Source organism: Scyliorhinus canicula, chromosome 8 (assembly GCF_902713615.1).
Source record: "Scyliorhinus canicula chromosome 8, sScyCan1.1, whole genome shotgun sequence".
In the NCBI taxonomy this organism is placed as follows: Eukaryota; Metazoa; Chordata; class Chondrichthyes; order Carcharhiniformes; family Scyliorhinidae; genus Scyliorhinus; species Scyliorhinus canicula.
Window position 1 is genome coordinate 128,796,246 of NC_052153.1, and position 19,715 is coordinate 128,815,960.

Consider the following 19,715-nt stretch of genomic DNA (forward strand, 5'->3'; position numbering starts at 1 on the left):
AGACTTAAAGTAGGACAACAGATGTTGATGAAACGTTTGATGTGATTTTAAAACAGTCTTGGAATTGAGAATGGAAGCACTTGTGATCAGATTGTTCAGCCAACAAGACAAGGAGATCCTAAAAGGGGCTATTGTAAAATCATGGGTTGGTTTAGCTGGTAAAAGTGGAATGAAAATTCTTCCCACAGACGATTGTTGAGCATGGAATGCTTTGTCAGAGGAAAAGACTGTGGTGGAGATTCTTCTATCAATTGCCTTGAATTTTTCAAGGGAAAGTTGGATACATATTTGAGTAAAGTAAGATGTAAAGCTATTCGGGGGAACCAGGCACCAGGGTATTCCGATTAATGTGGTGAAAAGAAATAGAGAGGTGATGGACTAAATGGCCCATCCCATTATGCGTTCTTCTGGTTCAATGCTACCATGAGCTTCTTTCTAATGATATTCATTCTAAAATTATATATTTACAGGGTAGAGGAGGAAAAGGATCTGTTTTTGTCTGGGCATCTGGGAATGGTGGTCGTCAAGGCGATAATTGTGACTGCGATGGGTATACAGATAGCATCTATACAGTATCTATAAGCAGTGCATCGCAGCAAGGGCTGTCTCCATGGTATGCTGAAAAATGTTCTTCAACCCTGGCCACAGCTTACAGCAGTGGAGACTACACAGATCAAAGAATTGTAAGTATCTGCTACAGATGGCCTGCTGCTCATTCGGATTGAAGTAAATCTATATATATATAAGGCTAGAACCACTCATTTGATTCACTCTGGAATTGGTCTGAAATCTGTAATTTACAGTATGACAATTATCACGTAACATTATTAAGGGCAGAGTTTCGAGGGGCTGGTTTAATACAGTGGACTAAACAGCTGGCTTGTAATGCAGAATAATGCCAGCAGTGCGGGTTCAATTCCCTTACTGGCCTCTACGAACAGGCACCGGATTGTGACGACTAGGAGCTTTTCACAGTAACTTCATTGAAGCCTACTTGTGATGATAAGTTATTATTATTTTATTATTATTATTTTATTATTATTATTATTAGTAACCCCACCCCAGTCCCCTGAGACACGTTCAGTGATTTAGAGGGGGGGGGGGTTTGATCAGGCAGAAGGAAGCGGGATGGGGACCCCGCTACCTCTCTCTGATTAGGTCGATTGGCCTTGATCAATGCACGGGGTAACGGGGATAGGGCAGGGGAGTGGGCCCTAGGTGCTCTTTTGGAGGGTCAGTGCAGATCCGATGGGCCAAAAGGGATTCTATGGACAAAGTTGGCTTGCATTAAAAAAATACCTTTCCAAAGTTACCCACTTGACCAAGTTGAACCTGAAATTGGGCGTGTTTGATGCCATCAATGGGGGCTTGACATCGGAAATGTTTCAATTTCTCACTTTGGCATCTGAGATTATAAAAAGCTTTTTAAAAAAGAGAAATTAAGTAGATACTCTCAGAAGCTAAGGTTAAGTTATTTAAGAGTGAATTGAAATGTAATAATATCATGTTTGGGGCAGCACGGTAGCATGGTGGTTAGCATAAATGCTTCACAGCTCCAGGGTCCCAGGTTTGGTTCCCGGCTGGGTCACTGTCTGTGCGGAGTCTGCACATCCTCCCCGTGTGTGCGTGGGTTTCCTCCGGGTGCTCCGGTTTCCTCCCACAGTCCAAAGATGTGCGGGTTAGGTGGATTGGCCAGGCTAAATTGCCCGTAGTGTCCTAAAAAAAAGTAAGGTTAAGGTGGGGGGGTAGGGTTACGGGTATAGGGTGTATACGTGGGTTTGAGTAGGGTGATCATTGCTCGGCACAACATCGAGGGCCGAAGGGCCTGTTCTGTGCTGTACTGTTCTATGTTCTATGTTCTAAATATATTAATGGGAGCTGATAACATGATCCATGGGTTACAGATCACCACATAATAAATGTTTCCCAACAGTTCAGAGCAGTATTCTTATTTCCTAGTTTTTACTGTTTTTTTCCTTCTGGGTGTTCCTGAAAGTTCTGGAGCTCAAGCCTCAGTCCCTGATAAGCAATATAAAAATAAATAATAATGCATCTTTGAAAACAACAATATGTAATTTGGAATTTACTGGCCATTCAAGTTTTATAAATTTATTAACATTGCAGCATATACATACCTTAAAATTATTTTGCAGCATGAATTCGTAACCTGTTACTACATAACATCCAAAGCAATATTGATGATCTTGTTTCTTTTAATTTTTCAGACAAGTGCTGATCTTCACAACGACTGCACGGAGACTCACACTGGCACCTCAGCGTCAGCCCCATTGGCCGCAGGAATTATTGCCCTTGCTCTAGAAGAAAAGTAAGTCAGAGTAGAAATGCAAAACTTGATTTGCTTGGCATATCTTAAAAGCTGCAATTAGTATTATGCAGGGTGGTTCCAACAAAACATGTGATATGCCGCATATTTGATCCATTGAACAGCTATATGAAAAATGTATTCAAATCTTTGAAAGTCCGTACGTAAGATGGAATTTCATTATTTTTTTGCGGCTAAAGGCTGCACAGAAATTATCAGCTGTTTGGCAAAGCTGAACTGGTTAAGCAACCAGCAATTCGCTGACTAGAACAATGGCTGGAATTCTCAGTTTGGGAGACTGTGGGCGGAGTCTCTGTTGGCAGATGCCGAAATTGGGAAAGGCAATTGGGCGGAGCCAAAAGCGCAGCGGGCGCCGATTTGACGCCAAATCGCGATTCTTTATCACCTCGACAGCGGCATCAATGCGTACAGGAACGCAGGTACAGTAAACACCGTTTGCATGTCATTAGCGGGCCTGACCCGGTATTCTCCGGGGTCATCGATTCTCCTCCTCCGATGGGCCCGAGTTCCCAGAGGCGCGGTGCACTTGTGCTTTAAAAATCATGAAACCGGCATGGTGGCTAATGAGGAAGGGAGAGGAGGTAGGACCCGGAGAGAAGCGACTGCAGACTGCTGGGGCAGGCACTGGCCATTCTGGCTGGGGTGGGGAGACCCTGACAGCGCACGGGGAGGGGGAACATTCTGAGTGGCCAGAGTGACCCCGGGACTGGGGCGGTGTCCAGGCAGGGACTGCCATTAAGGTGGCCATCTTGCTGCCCAGCCACTGACCACCCACCTTGGCCATTGGTCGAGAAGGAGGATGTGCCAAGGAGGTGCCGCATGAGGCCACGTGTGTACCGACACCGCCTGATATTCGAGGAGCTGCCGGACCAAGCATGCCGTCGAAGACTCCGGCTGAGCAGAAAGACATATCTGCCAGGTGATGGCATACCTGGCACCGGGGTGGGTTTGGAGGAGGACATCCGCTCCGGTGGTCATCATGGTGATGGTCGTCCTGAACTTTTACACAATGGGGTCCTTCCAGGCACTGAGTAGGGACCTGTCCTGGATCTCGCAGAGCCCAGTGCACAGGTGCCTCCACGCTGTCCTGGAGGCGCTAAATACCCAGGTGGATCAATACATCTATTTGTGTGGACCGGATCCACCAGAATGACCGGGCAGCGGAGTTCACCCTATTGACGGGATGCCCCGGTCCAGGGAGTGATCAATGGGATGCATGTCCCCCTATGAGCGCCTGCTGATGTCAGGCCATTGTACACAAACTGAAAGGGGCTCCACTCGATAAACCTGCAGTACATGTATGATTGTCAGCTACCCATCATACACGTCTGTGCCTGATAACCGCCGATTGCTGACATGTTCAAGACGCCCGCCCGACTGGGGGGTTTGGCTCCTGGTTGACGGGGGTTATCCGCTGCAGCTGACACCTTTCCGGAGACAACAGACTGACCTGGAGACCTGCTACAATGACGAACATACAGCGACCAGGGGTATGATCGAGCATTGCTTCGCCGCCAACCACGTCAATGGCCCTCTGCTCTGCCACGGTGAGGGCCCATAGATCTGGCAGTCCCCCTCCTGTCTTCTCCCGCTGCTGGCTGTTGTATGTGGCCTTCTCCTGGGGGGGAGACACAGAAAACGACCGTGTTAGACAATCCAATGCATGCAGCCCAGGGGATGGGTACGTGATGGCTTCAGTGGCCAGGGTGTGGTGCACGGTAGGGGCTCAGCCACCCTCAGGTCCGGGGGGGGGGGGGGGGGGGGGGGGTAGGGTTACAGGTGTGTAGGACGGGGATGAAGCCAGGGGCATAGTGCTGCCTACTCGCCCTGGCCGCCTTGAGGAGGTTGTGCATTTATTTCCGACACTGCTGGCCCGTCCAGATGATGTTGCCCACGGTGCTCATGGCCCAGGCACAGCAAACGGCGGCGACTGGCAGCCTCCTCTCCAGGCCGGGTTACAGGGTCATCTGCTGCTAATCCATCGCGTCTAACAGGGTCTCTGGCTCAACGTCTGTGAACCTCGGGCTGCTCTCCATACTGCCACCTTGTTGACTGGGGTGGTGAGTGTGGGGAGTGGAGTGTGTATATGTGGCTGCAGCTTGTCAGCCTCCTGAGTGTCAATCGTGAAAATGGTGAATCTGGCATCATTTCTTATTGGAATGTGGCAATTGGTCCAGGTACAGTACCAGTTTTTCTGTCACAAAAGTCCACAGATTCTGTGTTGGCATCAACATTTAGTCTCAGAAACGGAGAATCCCGCCGTATAAATTTATATGGCGAGGATTGCGAGGGATTGTGAGGAAATCCCGGTATCAGGCCGTCTTTTTGAGTGGATGGCCCAATAGCGAGGTCTTGGGGCTCACCAGACCCCTCGCTTCATAAATCAACCTCCAGTCCCCTCAGCATCACAAATCATCCCCCTATGTTTGATTGTCTCGGTCCCCTGTTTCCCCCAAGTATGGAGGTGCCACCCCCAGCGACCCCCTAAATAGGGGCCCTGCTGCTCAAAGCCCCATTTTATGCCCTGAGGAGCTCCACTCAGTGTAGCAAGAGATTGAATGCCCTCACGCAACCCCTGACCCCCCCCCCCAAAACCCCAACTCACTATGAGGAGATTCATGAGTCATCCAACATGCACACCAACAACCTGGTAATGCCGCTGCCAGTGCCACCTTGGCAGTGCCAGGATGGCACCCAGGTGATAGTGTCAAGATGGCAGCACTAGGGTGCCCAGGTGGCACCAGCAGTGCCAAAGGGCATGCATCTGTGGGCACCCAATTTCTTGATCAGAAACTGACTGGAACCAGCCATATATATGTGGCTACAAGAGCAGCTCAGAGGCTGGGAATTCTGTTATGATTGTCCAAAGCTTGTCCCACCATCTACAAGACACAAGTCGGGACTGTGTCAAAGTACTCTCCATTTGCATGGATAACTTTACATAACTCCAATAACACTCAAGAAGCTTGACAGCATCCTTCTAGACCCCTACAAGTGCCAGTCCATCTGGTCCCTGTTTGTGGACACCAGTACTGAACGGCACTCGCCTGACGCCTCCAAGGTGAAGGGAAGAGATCCCAATGCCTCAGGTGCCGTGAGAAACTGCATCTTAGAGTGAGACTAGCTGTCTCGCTCTAACATGCAGATTTGCCAAAAAGTGATCCCGCCCAATGTGGGCGGGATTCACATGGCAACATCTCACAAGATCACGTTATATCTCGTGAGGTGTTGCAAGCCTGATACATTCAGGGAGAGGTTTCTTCCGGCTTCTATTGACCACATTGCGTTACGGTGAGCTGCCTTTTGGGTGCAGCATGGCCATTCGATCGCACCCGAAATCTCAACCATGGCAGATGGGTGAGTTTAAATTTAGTTGATAAAATATGGAATAATAATCAAGTTTCAGTAATGGTGACGATGAAACTATCACATTTTCATAAGCACCCAATTGGTTCCTTGATGCCCATTAGGAATTGAAATCCATCAGCCTACATGTAACTCCAGGTCCACAGCATTGCGGTTGACTTTTAATTTCTCTCTAGAATGCCGTAGCCAGTTACTTATGAAAAGTCAAATAGTAATAAAGCAAGACACACATCCCAGCTTGGTATAGGTACTGGAAACAACAAAGGCACAACCTGTGCAGTTGAATCTGTCGAGTCTTCCTCACTGGCATCTGGGGACTTGTGCCAAATTGGGAATAAAGTCTCGCAGAGCTTTCAATCAATAGTTTGTTGTAGTCATACTCACCAAAACACATCTTACAGTTAATATCCCATCAATGAGCCCTTACAAAAATGAAGTCAATGGGTATCAGGGGGAAAACTCTCCACTGTTTAGAGTCATCCCTCGCAAAAAGGAAGATGATTGCAGTTGTTGGAGGCCATTTGTCTCAGCCCCTCGACACCTGTGCAAGAGTTATTCAGGGTAGTGTCCTCGGCCAAACTATCCTCAGCTGCTTCATCAATGACCTTCTTCCATCATAAACTCAGAAGTGAGGATATATTCATTGATGATTCCACAATGTTCAGTGGCAAATATGGGTTGGTATTCTCCGCTCCCGATAAAATACGGGATGGCCGTCGTCAAATCGGCCGAGGTTCACGACGGCCTCGGGGCCCGCTCCCCGCACCTAATTCACCCCCACCCGGGGGGCTAGGAGCGGGCCTCCGTCTTTCCCGGCCGCGACCTCGTCGCGCCGGAAATGACGTGCAAAATGATGCATTTTTGAGGTCAATCGCGCATGTGCGGGTTGCCGGTTCCAACCCGTGTATGCGCGGATGACTTAATCGTGCAGACGGCGCGAACCGCGCATGCGCATCTGTCTCCTCAGCCGCCCGGCAAGACCTGGTGGCTTGATCTTGCCGGGCGGCGGAGGGGAAAGAGTGCGTCCGTTTTGGATGCTGGCCCGATGATCGGTGGGCACCGATCGTGGGCCTGTTCCCTCCCGAGCACAGTCGTGGTGCTCCCGTGCCAATCGGGCCCCTAGATGCCCCAAACGGGCGAGCCCTAGTTGCTAAGCAACTCCCACATCCTTATGCCTTTTATTTATTCTTCACACCGTAGCCCTCGCAAAGCACAATAGAAACACAATTGGAACCTAACCAATCCCCACACACGTAAACACCTTTGTCGAGCATGGATCTAACTATACGTTTTACCCTTCCAGGCACAGAAACATTAAATTAAACCCACTTAAAACTACACCTTATTTTGAATGCTTACCAGTACAAATTTTAATTGTTAAAATTGACTTTTTTTTTTAAACAATGAATAAATATAAACACTATTATGGTTAATTATGAGACATCCCAGAAGCTCCAGTCAGTGAGAACTTCAATTGTCCTCCTGGCTCCAGTAGATGGTCCATTGCTCATGACTGCTGTGCACCATCATTCTTCTGGTTTCCCAAAGCAGCAATTTATTAAATCTCACTGGACAAATCGTAAATGGAGGGGGGTGGGATTCTCTCAGCCTAGGGTCAGGCCAGAGAATCGCCGTGACCGGTGCGAATCGCGCCACGCCGCCCCAACGTCAGAACGCGATTCTCCACAGAGCTATTGGCGCCAATGTGGTCGGCGCAACGCCAGTCAGGGGCCGCTCTACGTGCCCCCCCCCCGCCAATTCGCGGCCCGGGATGGGACGAGCGGCTATAACAAAGAACCCGAGTCCTGCCGGCGCCATTCACGTGTGGTCTTACCCGGCGGAGCCTCGACCGGAGGGGCGGGGGTGGGTGCCTCCGCTGTGGCCTGGCCCATGATCGGGTCCCACTGATCAGCGGGCCGGCCTCTCGGCTGGGAGCATCCTTTCTTCCACACCGGCCCCTTTAGCCCTACGGCATGTTGCGTCGGGGCTGGCGCGGAGAAGGGAGCCACTGCGCATGCGCGGACCCCACAGTGGCCAGTTGACATCGGGATCAGCAGCTGGAGTGGCGTGGGTCTCTCCAGTGCCATGCTGGCCCCCTGTAGGGGCCAGAATTGCTGATCCTGAGGCCACGTTGACACCGTCGAGAAACGCGACGGCGTTTCTGACGGCGTCAACAATTAGCCTCAGGATCAGAGAATCCCGCCCGAGACTTTCATGCTCATTTTAGCATTTATTATTACTGCTCACAATGCTAAAATAGTTATGCACTAGAAAGGCTGCAGAGGAGATTTACAAAAATGTTGCCAGGTCTGAAGCATATAATTCACAAGGAGATTGGATGGGCCATTTTCTTTGGAACAGAGGCAGCTGAGGGCAAACCTAATATCAGTGTGGAAAATTATTTGGGGTCTCGATAGAGTAGTTGAAAGGGGCGGGATTCTCCGACCCCCCCCCCCCCCCCCCCCCCCCCCCCCCCCGGGCCGGGTCAGTGAATCCCCGGGGGCGCGGCGTGAATCCCGCCCTGCTGCTCTGACGCTGGCTGCCGTATTCTCCGGCGCCATTTTTTGGGCGGGGACGGGGATCATGCCACGCCGGTCGGGGGCGGTTGGCAGTGCCTCCCTGGCAATTCTCCGGGCCCCGATAGGCCGAGCGGGTGTCGGGTTCTGTCCAGTCCCGCCGACGTGGATTAGACATGGTCCCACACGGGGGAATCCGACCCCCACGGTGGTCACCACGGTGGCCTGGCCCGCGATCGGGGCCCACCGATCTGTGGGTGGGCGCGTGTCGGGGGGCACGCCTTAATTCTGTGCTGGTCCCTGTGGGGCTCCACCATGGCCGGCGCGGAGATGACACCCCCTGCGCATGTGCTAGAATACTCTGGCTGGTTTGCGCATGCGTTGAACCACGACGGCGGTTCTGCGCATGCGCTAACCCGCGCAGTTCCTTTGGTGCCGGCTAGCACGGCGCCAAAGGAACTGCACGAGTTAGCGCATGCGCAGAACCGGCGGCGTGGTTCAACGCATGCCCGGAAGTGCGGAGAATTCCGCAACCTCCGGTCGGCCCGACGCCAGAGTGGTTCACGCCGTTTTTTTACGCCGGCGTCGGGCCATCGCGCGGATTCGGGAGAATCCCGCCCTATTCCTCTAACTGAAGGGTCCATTACCAGGGTTACAGACTTAGCAGAAGAGATAGGAGGCTTAAAGAAGATTTCCAGAGAAATGTTTTCACCCTGACTGTGCTCAGGATCTGCAGTTCACTGGAAACATTCCTTTAATTCAGACCACCACAGATATGGGGAATTTCCTCAATGAAACCACAGTCAATTAAGTATTACACTTGAATCCAAATCATTGTGCAATTTACATGATGGAATGAAGCATTAAAAATTGAGCTCCAATCCAAAGTCGTTGTGATTCAGTGCTGGTGGCAGAATAAAACATAGGATATCGGCACTTAGCTAGGATTTCATAATTCATTAATCTAATATGTCACATTTCATTCTTGTTTGCCTATTTTATATAGAGTAAGAGTTTGAGCGTATAATAATCATTGCTTTCTCATTGTAATAAGATGAAATGTACTTGCCAATAGATTGGATGTGGTACATTATATTGAATTTTACAAGTAACTGAATGAAAGCAGGGAATCCTTAAACCTTTAAGCTGCTTTTGTTGTCATCTGGATAACCATGCCTGGCGAACCACTTTTACAGATTCAGATCAGAATTTTACTCATTTATATGATATTCATAATAACAGATATGTTCTAAAAACTCAACATCAAGATAAAGGTTCTGTACTTTAGTTTTCAAACTGCAGATTGAATAGTACGGCAACTTAGTTGTGCATTTAAACATAATTAAAGTGTTTTTAAAAAATTGAACATTGGTAAAGATTGAATTATGATCACAAAGCTTTTGATGAAATTTCAACTAGTCCAGCAACCAGCAATATACAATTGTATTCTTTGCTGTACATGTCTGCAGTGCATGGCCCTAATGTAGCAAGATTCTAAACGTTCAGCACTTGATAAATTGAAACAAAACATGCTTCAAAGAATAACATGTATTTTTACATACATCACTTGGTCTATATGGATGCTCTGTTATACATTATAGCCTCGAGCCTCTATTAATTGCAAATTCCATCCATGTTGCTGTAAGAAGGTCCTGAGCAGAGGTTCAGTTCTATCCCTCATATAACAGGTTGTATTAGAAGACCGCTGTTATGAAGTCAGCCAAGAATCTGCTGATGGTCACTCTTTTGCAAACTAATCCTCCATCTACTGTAAAAAGCATTAAGTTTTCTTCTTATGCTTGTTACAAAAGAAGAGAAAGAAAGTCATGAAAAAGGATTGGTGTGAAAGTCTAACCCAGTATCCCTGGTTTAAGGGATTAGATACAATAGAGTGAGGATCAAAAGGAACAGAGAAGAACATAGAACATAGTGCAGAAGGAAGCCATTCAGCCCATCGAGTCTGCACCGACCCACTTCAGCCCTCCCTTCCACCCTATCCCCTTAACCCAATAACCCCTCCTAACTTTTTTGGTCACTAAGGCGCAATTTACCATGGCCAGTCCACCTAATCTGCACGTCTTTGGACTGTGGGAAGAAACCGGAGCACCCGAAATTGAACCTGGGACCCTGGCACTGTGAAGCCACAATGCTATCCACTTGTGCTACCGTGCTGGTATAATAATCATTGCTTTCTAATTGTAATAAGATGAAATGTACTTGCCAATAGATTGGATGTGGTACATTATATTGTATTTTACAAGTGACTTAATGAAAGCAGGGAATCCTTAAACCTTTAAACTGCTTTTATTGTCATCTGGATAACCATGTCTGCAGAACCAGTTTTACAGGTTCAGATCAGAATTTTACTCATTTATGTGATATTCATATTAACATACAGGAAGACAGAGAGATTTTGGAGGCCAGAATGGACATCTGAATCAGTAGTAACACTTGTAAAATGAATTAATAGGCCAGACATTGACAAATTATAATAATGGCTAGTTAAACAAAGTCACTGCTGTAAATTAATAGACCCCACTTCCTTCAAACAACTTTCAAAAACAAAGTAGCCCACTTCATTGGCATTACATCTACTAGCTCAAGTATTCACTTGCTGCTTCATCTGTTCTGGCTGGAAGAACAATGCAGTAGGCATATGTGAATGTTAGCATCTGCATGTTTCCATCTGGTCATACACCACTGTGACTTGCGAATACATAGCCGTTCCTTTGTCGTTTCCAGGTCAAAATCTTGGAACTCTGTGCCAATGTCACATGGACTGCAGGAGATCAGAAATCTGTTTGAATTTATTCACAAAGTAAAGCTCTCTCCTATCCAAGATGGAGCATGGCGCCTCTCCCCCACTGATCCTCTTCCTACATCTTTTTATCAGTAAGAAGTCTTACAACACCAGGTTAAAGTCCAAAAGGTTTGTTTCAAACACGAGCTTTCGGAGCACTGCTCCTTCCTCAGGTGATTCACCTGATTCACCTGAGGAAGGAGCAGTGCTCCGAAAGCTCGTGTTTGAAACAAACCTGTTGGACTTTAACCTGGTGTTGTAAGACTTCTTACTGTGCTCACCCCAGTCCAACGCCGGCATCTCCACATCATGGCTACATCTTTTTATCATGCATGGAACAATCTGCCTGGATTGTACACACAATACTGTTCACTGTACCTCGGTACACATGACAATACCATTCTAATGAATGTCTAACGTGGGAATTTATGCTTCTGCTTTTTCAACAGCCCAAATCTTACATGGAGGGAACTGCAGCATTTAATTGTCTGGACCTCTGAATATGATCCACTGGCCAACAACTTAGGCTGGAAAAAAAATGGAGCTGGTCTAATGGTGAATAGTAGATTTGGGTTTGGTTTGCTGAATGCCAAAGCACTGGTTGATATGGCAGATCCTAACACCTGGAAGGGAGTGCCAGAGAAGAAACAATGCATCGTTAAAGATAATACTTTCCAATCCAGGTTAGTAATTGCATTTTATTTTGCTTTCCTTTCATTTTAGTGTCATGCAATAGTAATATATATATTCAAGAATATTTAGACATGTTTTTAACCTCAGTGTTCAACGATCCTGATGCTGGAGAGTTCAGAGTATACAGCCATAATATATAAATCAAATGTTTGCAAAAAGTGAAATGAGGTGGGCTCGCACTGTTCCAGACTTTCAGATCGTTTTAGCCAGAGCTAAATCAGCATTCTTGATATTTGTTGTTCCAGAAGTCATTATAACCGAGAATAAATATTTTTCTTTTATTGATACTTGTTAATAGCCACCAAAAGAGCAGGTTCCGGTGTATAATCAATTACTCAACATTAAATATGACTGGTATGAGAAAATTGTCATAATATAGATCCATGTATATGATGGAGTGCAGACAGGCAGTGATTTACACAGGATGACCAGTGAGCACACAGAACACAGCAGCCAATCACCAGACAGGACACGACCACTACAAAGCCAGAGGGCACCAGTTTTCCCGCTCGCTTAGGATCCAGCCTCTGAGACAGTCAGAGCTCGTGAGCAGCAGCCAGTACAAACACCATGTGGTAGTCAGTTAGTCTGGTCATGCTAGCCTCAGGTCTCCAGTCAAGTCAGCATAGTGTCAACCCACAGTTAAGCATGTAATATAGTTAGATGTTAAATAAAATCGTGTTGCATCTCATCAAGTGTTGGAAGCCTGTCTCTCTCTACACTGCGTCAAACACAGTTCACATAGACCCAGCTTACCCAACACATCATGGTACCAGGTATGGATGTTGAGAATTGACGGACTCACCTTGAGGTAATCTGCCTTGACCAGCAATCAGCCCTCCGGTAGCATGGACAGTGTCCGCCCTCCTCTGCAGCTCCGCATCGCCGGCAACCTCGGTGCAAACTGGAAGATTTTCAAACAGAAGTTCCAGCTCTATCTTGAAACCACCGACCTCGAGGCCGCATCAGATGCCAGGAAGATCGCACTATTCCTTGCTACAGCCGGTGACCATGCTATCCACATCTACAACTCCCTTACATTCGCTGAAGGCGAAGACGAGACGAAATTTAAAACAGTCCTGTTGAAGTTCGACAGCCATTGCGACATTGAGGTGAATGAGAGCTTTGAACGGTACGTTTTCCAGCAGAGGCTTCAGGGTAAGGATGAACCTTTTCAGTCCTTTTTAACCCATCTCTGCATCCTCGCGCAGTCATGTCACTATGACTCGACAACTGATTCCATGATCCGGGATCAGATCGTTTTCGGGGTCCACTCCGATTCCCTTCGCCAGCAGCTCCTGAAAGTTAAGCAGCTCACCCTTACCATCGGCATCAAAACGTGCGTTTTCTACGAGCATGCTAACAACTGGTACTCCCACATCAGGGCGGCAGAAACGGCAAGTCTAAACCCCCACGAGGCAGAACGGGTGCAGGCCATCAAACAAATGCAGAGCGTGAGTCTTGATGAGAGTGGCCATTTCGCGCGCTTTTCCCGGGCTCCAGTGCATGCGCGCCACGACCGAGGGGACAGCGAGACCGCGACCAGCCTGCGCAGGTGCGCACGTCGTTCGACCGCACTGCGCATGCGCGTTGGCGCACAGAACGTGCTGACGTTGGCGTCATGACGTGTCCGAATTGTGGCTCCCCCCATTTAAAACGGCAATGTCCGGCAAAATCACGACGCTGCCTCCAGTGTGGCAAGCCTGGCCACTACACAGCCCTTTGCAGATCTGCTCCACTGCCCAGCATACAGCGATCCCAGCCACAACGCAGGAGCGTCCGTTCGGTACAGCAAGCCGTGACAATCTCTGACCCCGACAGCCCACCAGATCCTGACGCGGAGTGCCTCAAAACCCCATTACGGGTGGGCATCATCACTAAGCATGCGCTGCCTTCCCAACGATGGTGAAACACCTCCCAATCCTGAGCGTTGATCCGGACGACGAGTGGTGTGCTACCCTTACTGTTAACAAGGCTCGCATCCGTTTCAAGCTGCACACCGGCGCCTCAGCAAACCTCATTTCATAATCTGACCACGACACCATCCGCGTCAGACCAAGCATTCTTCCACCGGCCTGCCAGCAACTCGACTACAATGGCAATGCCATTGCTGCCAGTGGCTCATGCCAGCTTGGGGTGTCCAATAGGTCATTGAAAGCGACGCTGCGATTTGAAATTGTAGGACCCGACAGAGCTTCCCTGCTCGGTGCTCAGGCCTGCAAACTCCTGAACCTAGTACAACGGGTCCACATCATGTCATCCGCACAGGCAACAGCCTCACCTGATGAAAACTTCCAGGCTCAACTCGATGACATCATAGTGCAATACCATAGCGTGTTCGAAGGTACGGGCACACTCCCATACCGATACAAAATCCTACTGAAGCCAAACGCCACCCCTGTGGTTCATGCACCGCTTCGGGTGCCGGCACCCCTCAAGGACCGCCTCAAGCAGCAGCTGCAAGACCTCCAGGACCAGGGCGTCATATCAAAGGTCACGGAACCCACGGACTAGGTTAGCTCCATGGTTTGCGTCAAGAAGCCGTCAGGGGAGCTTCAAATCTGTATCGACCCCAAATCGCAACATCATTAGGGAACATTACCCAATACCAGAATGAGAAGAGTTGACCAGCGAGATGACTCATGCCAAATTCTTCACGAAGCTGGACGCCTCCAAGGGGTTTTTGGCAAATACAGCTGGACGCGTCCAGTCGCAAGCTGTGCACATTCAATACCCTGTTCGGTCGCTGCTGCTACAACCGAATGCCCTTTGGCATCATCTCTGCCTCAGAGGTATTCCACCGCATAATGGAACAAATGATGGAGGGTATCGAGGGGGTGCGCGTGTATGTCAACGATGTCATAATCTGGTCCACAACTCCTCAAGAACACATCAATCACTTCAAACGGGTGTTCCACAGGATCCACGAGCATGGCCTCCGACTCAACAGAGCCAAATGCTCATTCGGTCAATCAGAAATCAAATTCCTTGGCGACCACTTTTCGCAGCAAGGGGTGCAGCCGGCTGCTGACAAGGTTTCGGCGATCAACGCCATGAAGACCCCGGAGGATAAGAAGGTGGTCCTCCGCTTTCTAGGGATGGTCAACTTCCTTGGGAAGTTCATCCCCATCATGGCGTCACACACCACAGCCCTCCGCCATCTCGTTAGAAAAATGATGGCCAGTGGCTACCTGCTCATTAGAAAGAGTGACGTGAGCTGAGGGTGAAACTCACCAAGACCCCGGTGCTGGCTTTTTCGACTCTGCCAATGAAACAAAAATATCCTCTGACGCGAGCCAGGATGGTATTGGGGTGGTGCTCCTCCAATGGGATGACTCCTCCTCCTGAGCCAAGTTGCATATGCCTCTAGAGCCATGACGCCCATTGAGCAACGATATGCTTAGATTGAGAATGAATGCCTGGGCCTCCTTACAGGGATCAACAAGTTCCACGATTATGTATATGGCTTCCCCAAATTCACGGTTGAGACGGACCACAGGCCATTGGTTCACATCATCCAAAAACAGTTACAACGCATCCTTCTCAAGCTACGCCACTACGATTTTGACCTGGTTTACACCCCGGGCAATGAGCTCATTGTTGCAGATACACTCTCCAGGTCTATCACCACACTGTGTGAGCAGACTGACATTGTCTGTGAAATAGACACGCAGATGCAATTCTGTGCCTCCAACTTTCCGGCCTCTGATGAGAGGGTCATTCAAATTTGTGAGGAGACGGCCAGGGATCCTCTGCTCCAGCGGGTGATGCATCACCTCACGAATGGCTGGCAGAAGGGGCAGTGTCCACAGTTTTACAATCTCAAGGACTATCTGACGGTGGTAGACGGCATCCTCATGAAGCTTGACAGAATTGTGATCCCACAGAGCATGCGAGATTTGGTTCTCGGCCAAATCCACGAGGGTCACCCGGGGTCGAGAAATGTCGAGTTCAAGTGGCAACTCGACATGGTCCTCAATTACCCTACGTGTCAAAAATTCCAGCCAGCCCAGCCTAAAGAAACTCTACAGCAACATGAGATGGTGACCTCCCCATGGTCCAAAGGGTGTTGACCTGTTCCATGCCAAGGGGCATGACTATGTCCTCCTGGTGGTCTACTTTTCCAATTACTCCGAAGTGGTCAGACTGTCTGACCTCACGTCGGCGGCGGTGATCAAGGCATGCAAGGAAACTTTTGCCCGACATGGGTTCCCACTCACGGTGATGAGTGACAACGGCCCCTGCCTTTTCAGCCAGGAGTGGTCAGATTTTGCCTGGCTGTACAACTTTTGGCATGTCACATCCAGCCCCCACTATCCCCAGTCGAATGGGAAGGCCAAAAAAGGGGTCCACATCGTAAAAGGATTGTTGTTTAAGGCTGCTGACTCGGGCTCCGATTTCAAGCTGCCGCTGTTGGCATATAGAGCAACCCCTCTGTCCACTGGGCTGTCCCCAACGCAGCTCCTCATGAACCGCACACTGCGAACGACGGTCCGGCCATCCACATTCCGGATCTTGACAACTTCCTGGTCATACAGAGGATGCAGCAGTCTCGGGCCCAATACAAATCGGCATACGACGTCCATGCCACAGATCTCCCCGGGCTGGTCCCTGCTGATCGAGTTCGTGTTCAGCTGCCTGACGGTGGCTGGTCCGCCACAGCTGTGGTGGCCAAGCAAGTGGCCCCGAGATCGTTTCTCGTTCGCATGCATAATGGTTCTTTTCTCCGGAGCAACAGGCGGGCACTGCGCAGACTTCCACGCCCGCCACCCGACCGTGACGTCCCGCCTCGCACACTGCTTCTTCCGGACGGGCCCTGCCACGAGGCCACCGATCTACCAGATATTCTACCGACCTCTGCGACCACCGCATTGGAGGCAGTCCCGCCCGTCCAGGCGGCCCCTGACCCACCCTCGAGGCGGTCAACCAGAATTCGTCACCGCCACAGAGACTAAATTTATAGGCTGACTGTTGCATTACCTTGTTATCTCATCGTTTCGACATCTGTACATATCGTTTTTTCTCATGTGTTATCTGCCCTCTATCTGCACTAGACACTATCCCATGTATATAAGTTAGCATGTTCTGTATATAGTCAAGTACCTGTACACATCTTCATGCATGCGCACCTCATTATTTATTACCTGAACACATTCTTTTTAGAAACAAAAAGGGGGAGATGTCATAATATACATCCATGTATATGGTGGAGTGCAGACAGGCAGTGATTGACACACAGGATAACCAATGAGCACACAGAACACTGCAGGCAATCACCAGACAGGACACGACCACTATAAAGCCAGAGGGCACCAGTTTTCCAGCTCTCTCGGGATCCAGCCTCTGAGACAGTCAGAGCTTGTGAGCAGCAGCCAGTACAAACACCATGTGATAGTCAGTTAGTCTGGTCATGCTAGCCCCAGGTCTCCAGTCAAGTCAGCATAGTGTCAACCCACAGTTAAGCATGTAATATAGTTAGATGTTAAATAAAATTGTGTTGCGTCTCATCAAATGTTGGAAGCCTGTCTCTCTCTACACTGCATCAAACGCAGTCCACATAAACCCAGCTTACCCAACACATCAAAATTGTCAGTGGATTCGATGGAATATTGTCGATTTATCTCTCAAACCTCCATTTCATTCCAACCAAGTGTAATTGCATTGAAGATTCCTCCTTGCTAGTTGTTTGGATCCTAAAATAAATTAATCTGAATTGTCTGAACCCTGTACTCCATAAATGCAAGTCCACAGCACAAAGGCTGCAAATAATTCAACAACAAGTGATAACAAATCTCAGGCGGAAAGATTGGCTGATATGGGAATGTAAAGATAAGCAGTAAGAATTATGGGCGAAATTCTCCGCCCCCCACGACGGGTTGGAGAATAGCGGGAGGGCCTTCCCGACATTTTTGCCGCCCTCCCGCTATTCTCCCCCCCCCCCCCCCCCCCCCGCCGAAGTCCCAACCCGAATCGCTGCCGCCGTTTTTTTACGGCCGGCAGCGATTCTCAGCTGTTAGATGGGCCGAAGTCCCAGCCCTTTCCGCCGTTTTTACGAACGGCAAACACACCTGGTCTTGCCGTTCGTAAAAACGGCGTCACAAACTCGCTATTAATAACCATGGCACCGATTGGCACGGCAGTACCACGGCCGTGCCAAGGGTGCCATGGGCCCGCGATCGGTGGGCACCGATCGCGGGCAGCGGGCCCGATGCCCGCGCACTACTTGTCCTTCCGCCGCCCCGCAGTATCCATTCGCGGGGCGGCTGAGGGGCAACCCGGCCCGCGCATGCGCGGGTTTCGCGCAAAAACGCGATGACGTCACACGCGCATGCGCGGGTTGGAGTCTTCCAAACTGCGCATGCGCGGCTGACGTCATATGACGCGTCAGCCGGCGCTAACTCCGGCAAGCGGGCTTAACGATTTTCGTTAAGCCCGTCTTGCCGGAGCCTACGGCGCCGGGCTGCTAGCCCCGACCGGGGACCAGAATCGGTCCCCGGTCGGGAAGGGGCGCGCAGCCGTAAAACCCGCCCGGGTTTTACGGCAGCTTTACGATTTGTCCCGTTTTGGGAGAATCGCGCCCTATGTTTAAGATGTCGGGCACAATGTAGCGGGAGAAAAACAGAGTCCAATTTTAGGTGCGTTTAGCGAGGTGTTTCTCGGTGCTGTAGCGCCAAGAAACACATCGCACTATTTAACGGCAGTTTGCAATTTTTGAGGGATTCGGCAAGGAACGCCCAGCCGAGGCTGCAGTTGTCTCATTCCCTGTACTGACAAGCTCAGACTCGCAATCGGGCGACATTTTTAAATGCTGCCCTGATTTTTAAAAACAAACATTTTATTGGAGGCTTTTTCAAATATATACATAACAAAAAAGAAAAACACAAAAAACAACCGTGACAACAGCAAACAGCCAAAACATCCTTACACCCCCCCCCCCAACAATATCCCCCCTTACTCTGTCCACTGCCACATCGGCGCCTACACCCCTTTTTTAACTTTTAACCCATCTCAAAACAGAAAAAAAGAACCCCCCCCCCACTTTCCCCCACCTGCTGACAACTCAATACCCCTTAAAGAAGTCGATGAACAGTTTCCACCTCGAGGTGAACTCGTCCACTGCACCTCTGATGGTGAACTTGATTTTTGCTAAGTGCAGGAACTCTGCCAGCGGGCGGCTCCAGGTCCCGCTAACCCACAACCAAATCTGTCTCTGGGTTATCAGGGAGGCAAAGGCCAACACACCGACCTCTCTCCCCACCTGCACTCCCAGATCATCCGACACCCCAAATAGTCCCACCTCTGCACTTGGAGCTATTGTTACCTTAAATCCTCCACATCAATAAGATCATTGGTGGCACTTCTCTGTTATATAGATGTGAGTATGAACCTTGGAGTTCAATATAAATTGGGAGTTAATCTGAGGTGTACTCATGCATTACAGTGTTGACTAAATCATCAAGGCAAGCTCGGTGTGCTGATTTGGCAACTGGTTGCCACACAGGAGGGAAATCCCTCAGCGGTGATATCGCGACAAACTCAGCAAGCAGGACACAGGGAGCGCTTCCTGCATATCAACTGCCAGACCCCTTTAAACCTAAAAGTTCACAGACATGAAGGGCCACAAAGACCTGTGAGTGACCCCACCAAAATGTTGACACTGAACCCTGACCTCCCCCCCCCCCCCCCCCCCCCCCTCACCCCCTCCCGAGCTGAATTTATCTGGGTCCCCCACGTTATCGCCACTACCCCTCTGTGACTGGCACCGTGGATGGTAATGGTGAGCTGAGTGCTTGCCTCTGACATCCCCTTCGGAGGTGAGGTCACCAGGTTCCTGTTTTTATATAGCTGTTGTAAATTGCACTGGGGCGGCACAGTGGTTAGCAATGCTACTTATGCCGCTGAGGACCCAGCTTCGATCCCAGCCCCGGGTCACTGTCTGTGTGGAGTTTGCACATTCTCCCTGTGTCTGAGTGGGTTTCACACCCACAATCCACAG

General features: G+C 49.6%; 1 protein-coding gene across 1 annotated transcript in view; it reads left to right on the plus strand.

Moving 5' to 3' along the window:
• pcsk1 (proprotein convertase subtilisin/kexin type 1) overlaps window positions 1–19,715 on the plus strand; it is a 79,546-nt gene that overhangs the window by 41,592 nt on the left and 18,239 nt on the right. The window contains exons 8-10 of the mRNA XM_038805236.1: window positions 471–683; window positions 2,226–2,326; window positions 11,476–11,709. Of these exons, the coding sequence (XP_038661164.1) occupies window positions 471–683; window positions 2,226–2,326; window positions 11,476–11,709 (548 nt within the window). The remainder of the gene's footprint in view (window positions 1–470; window positions 684–2,225; window positions 2,327–11,475; window positions 11,710–19,715) is intronic.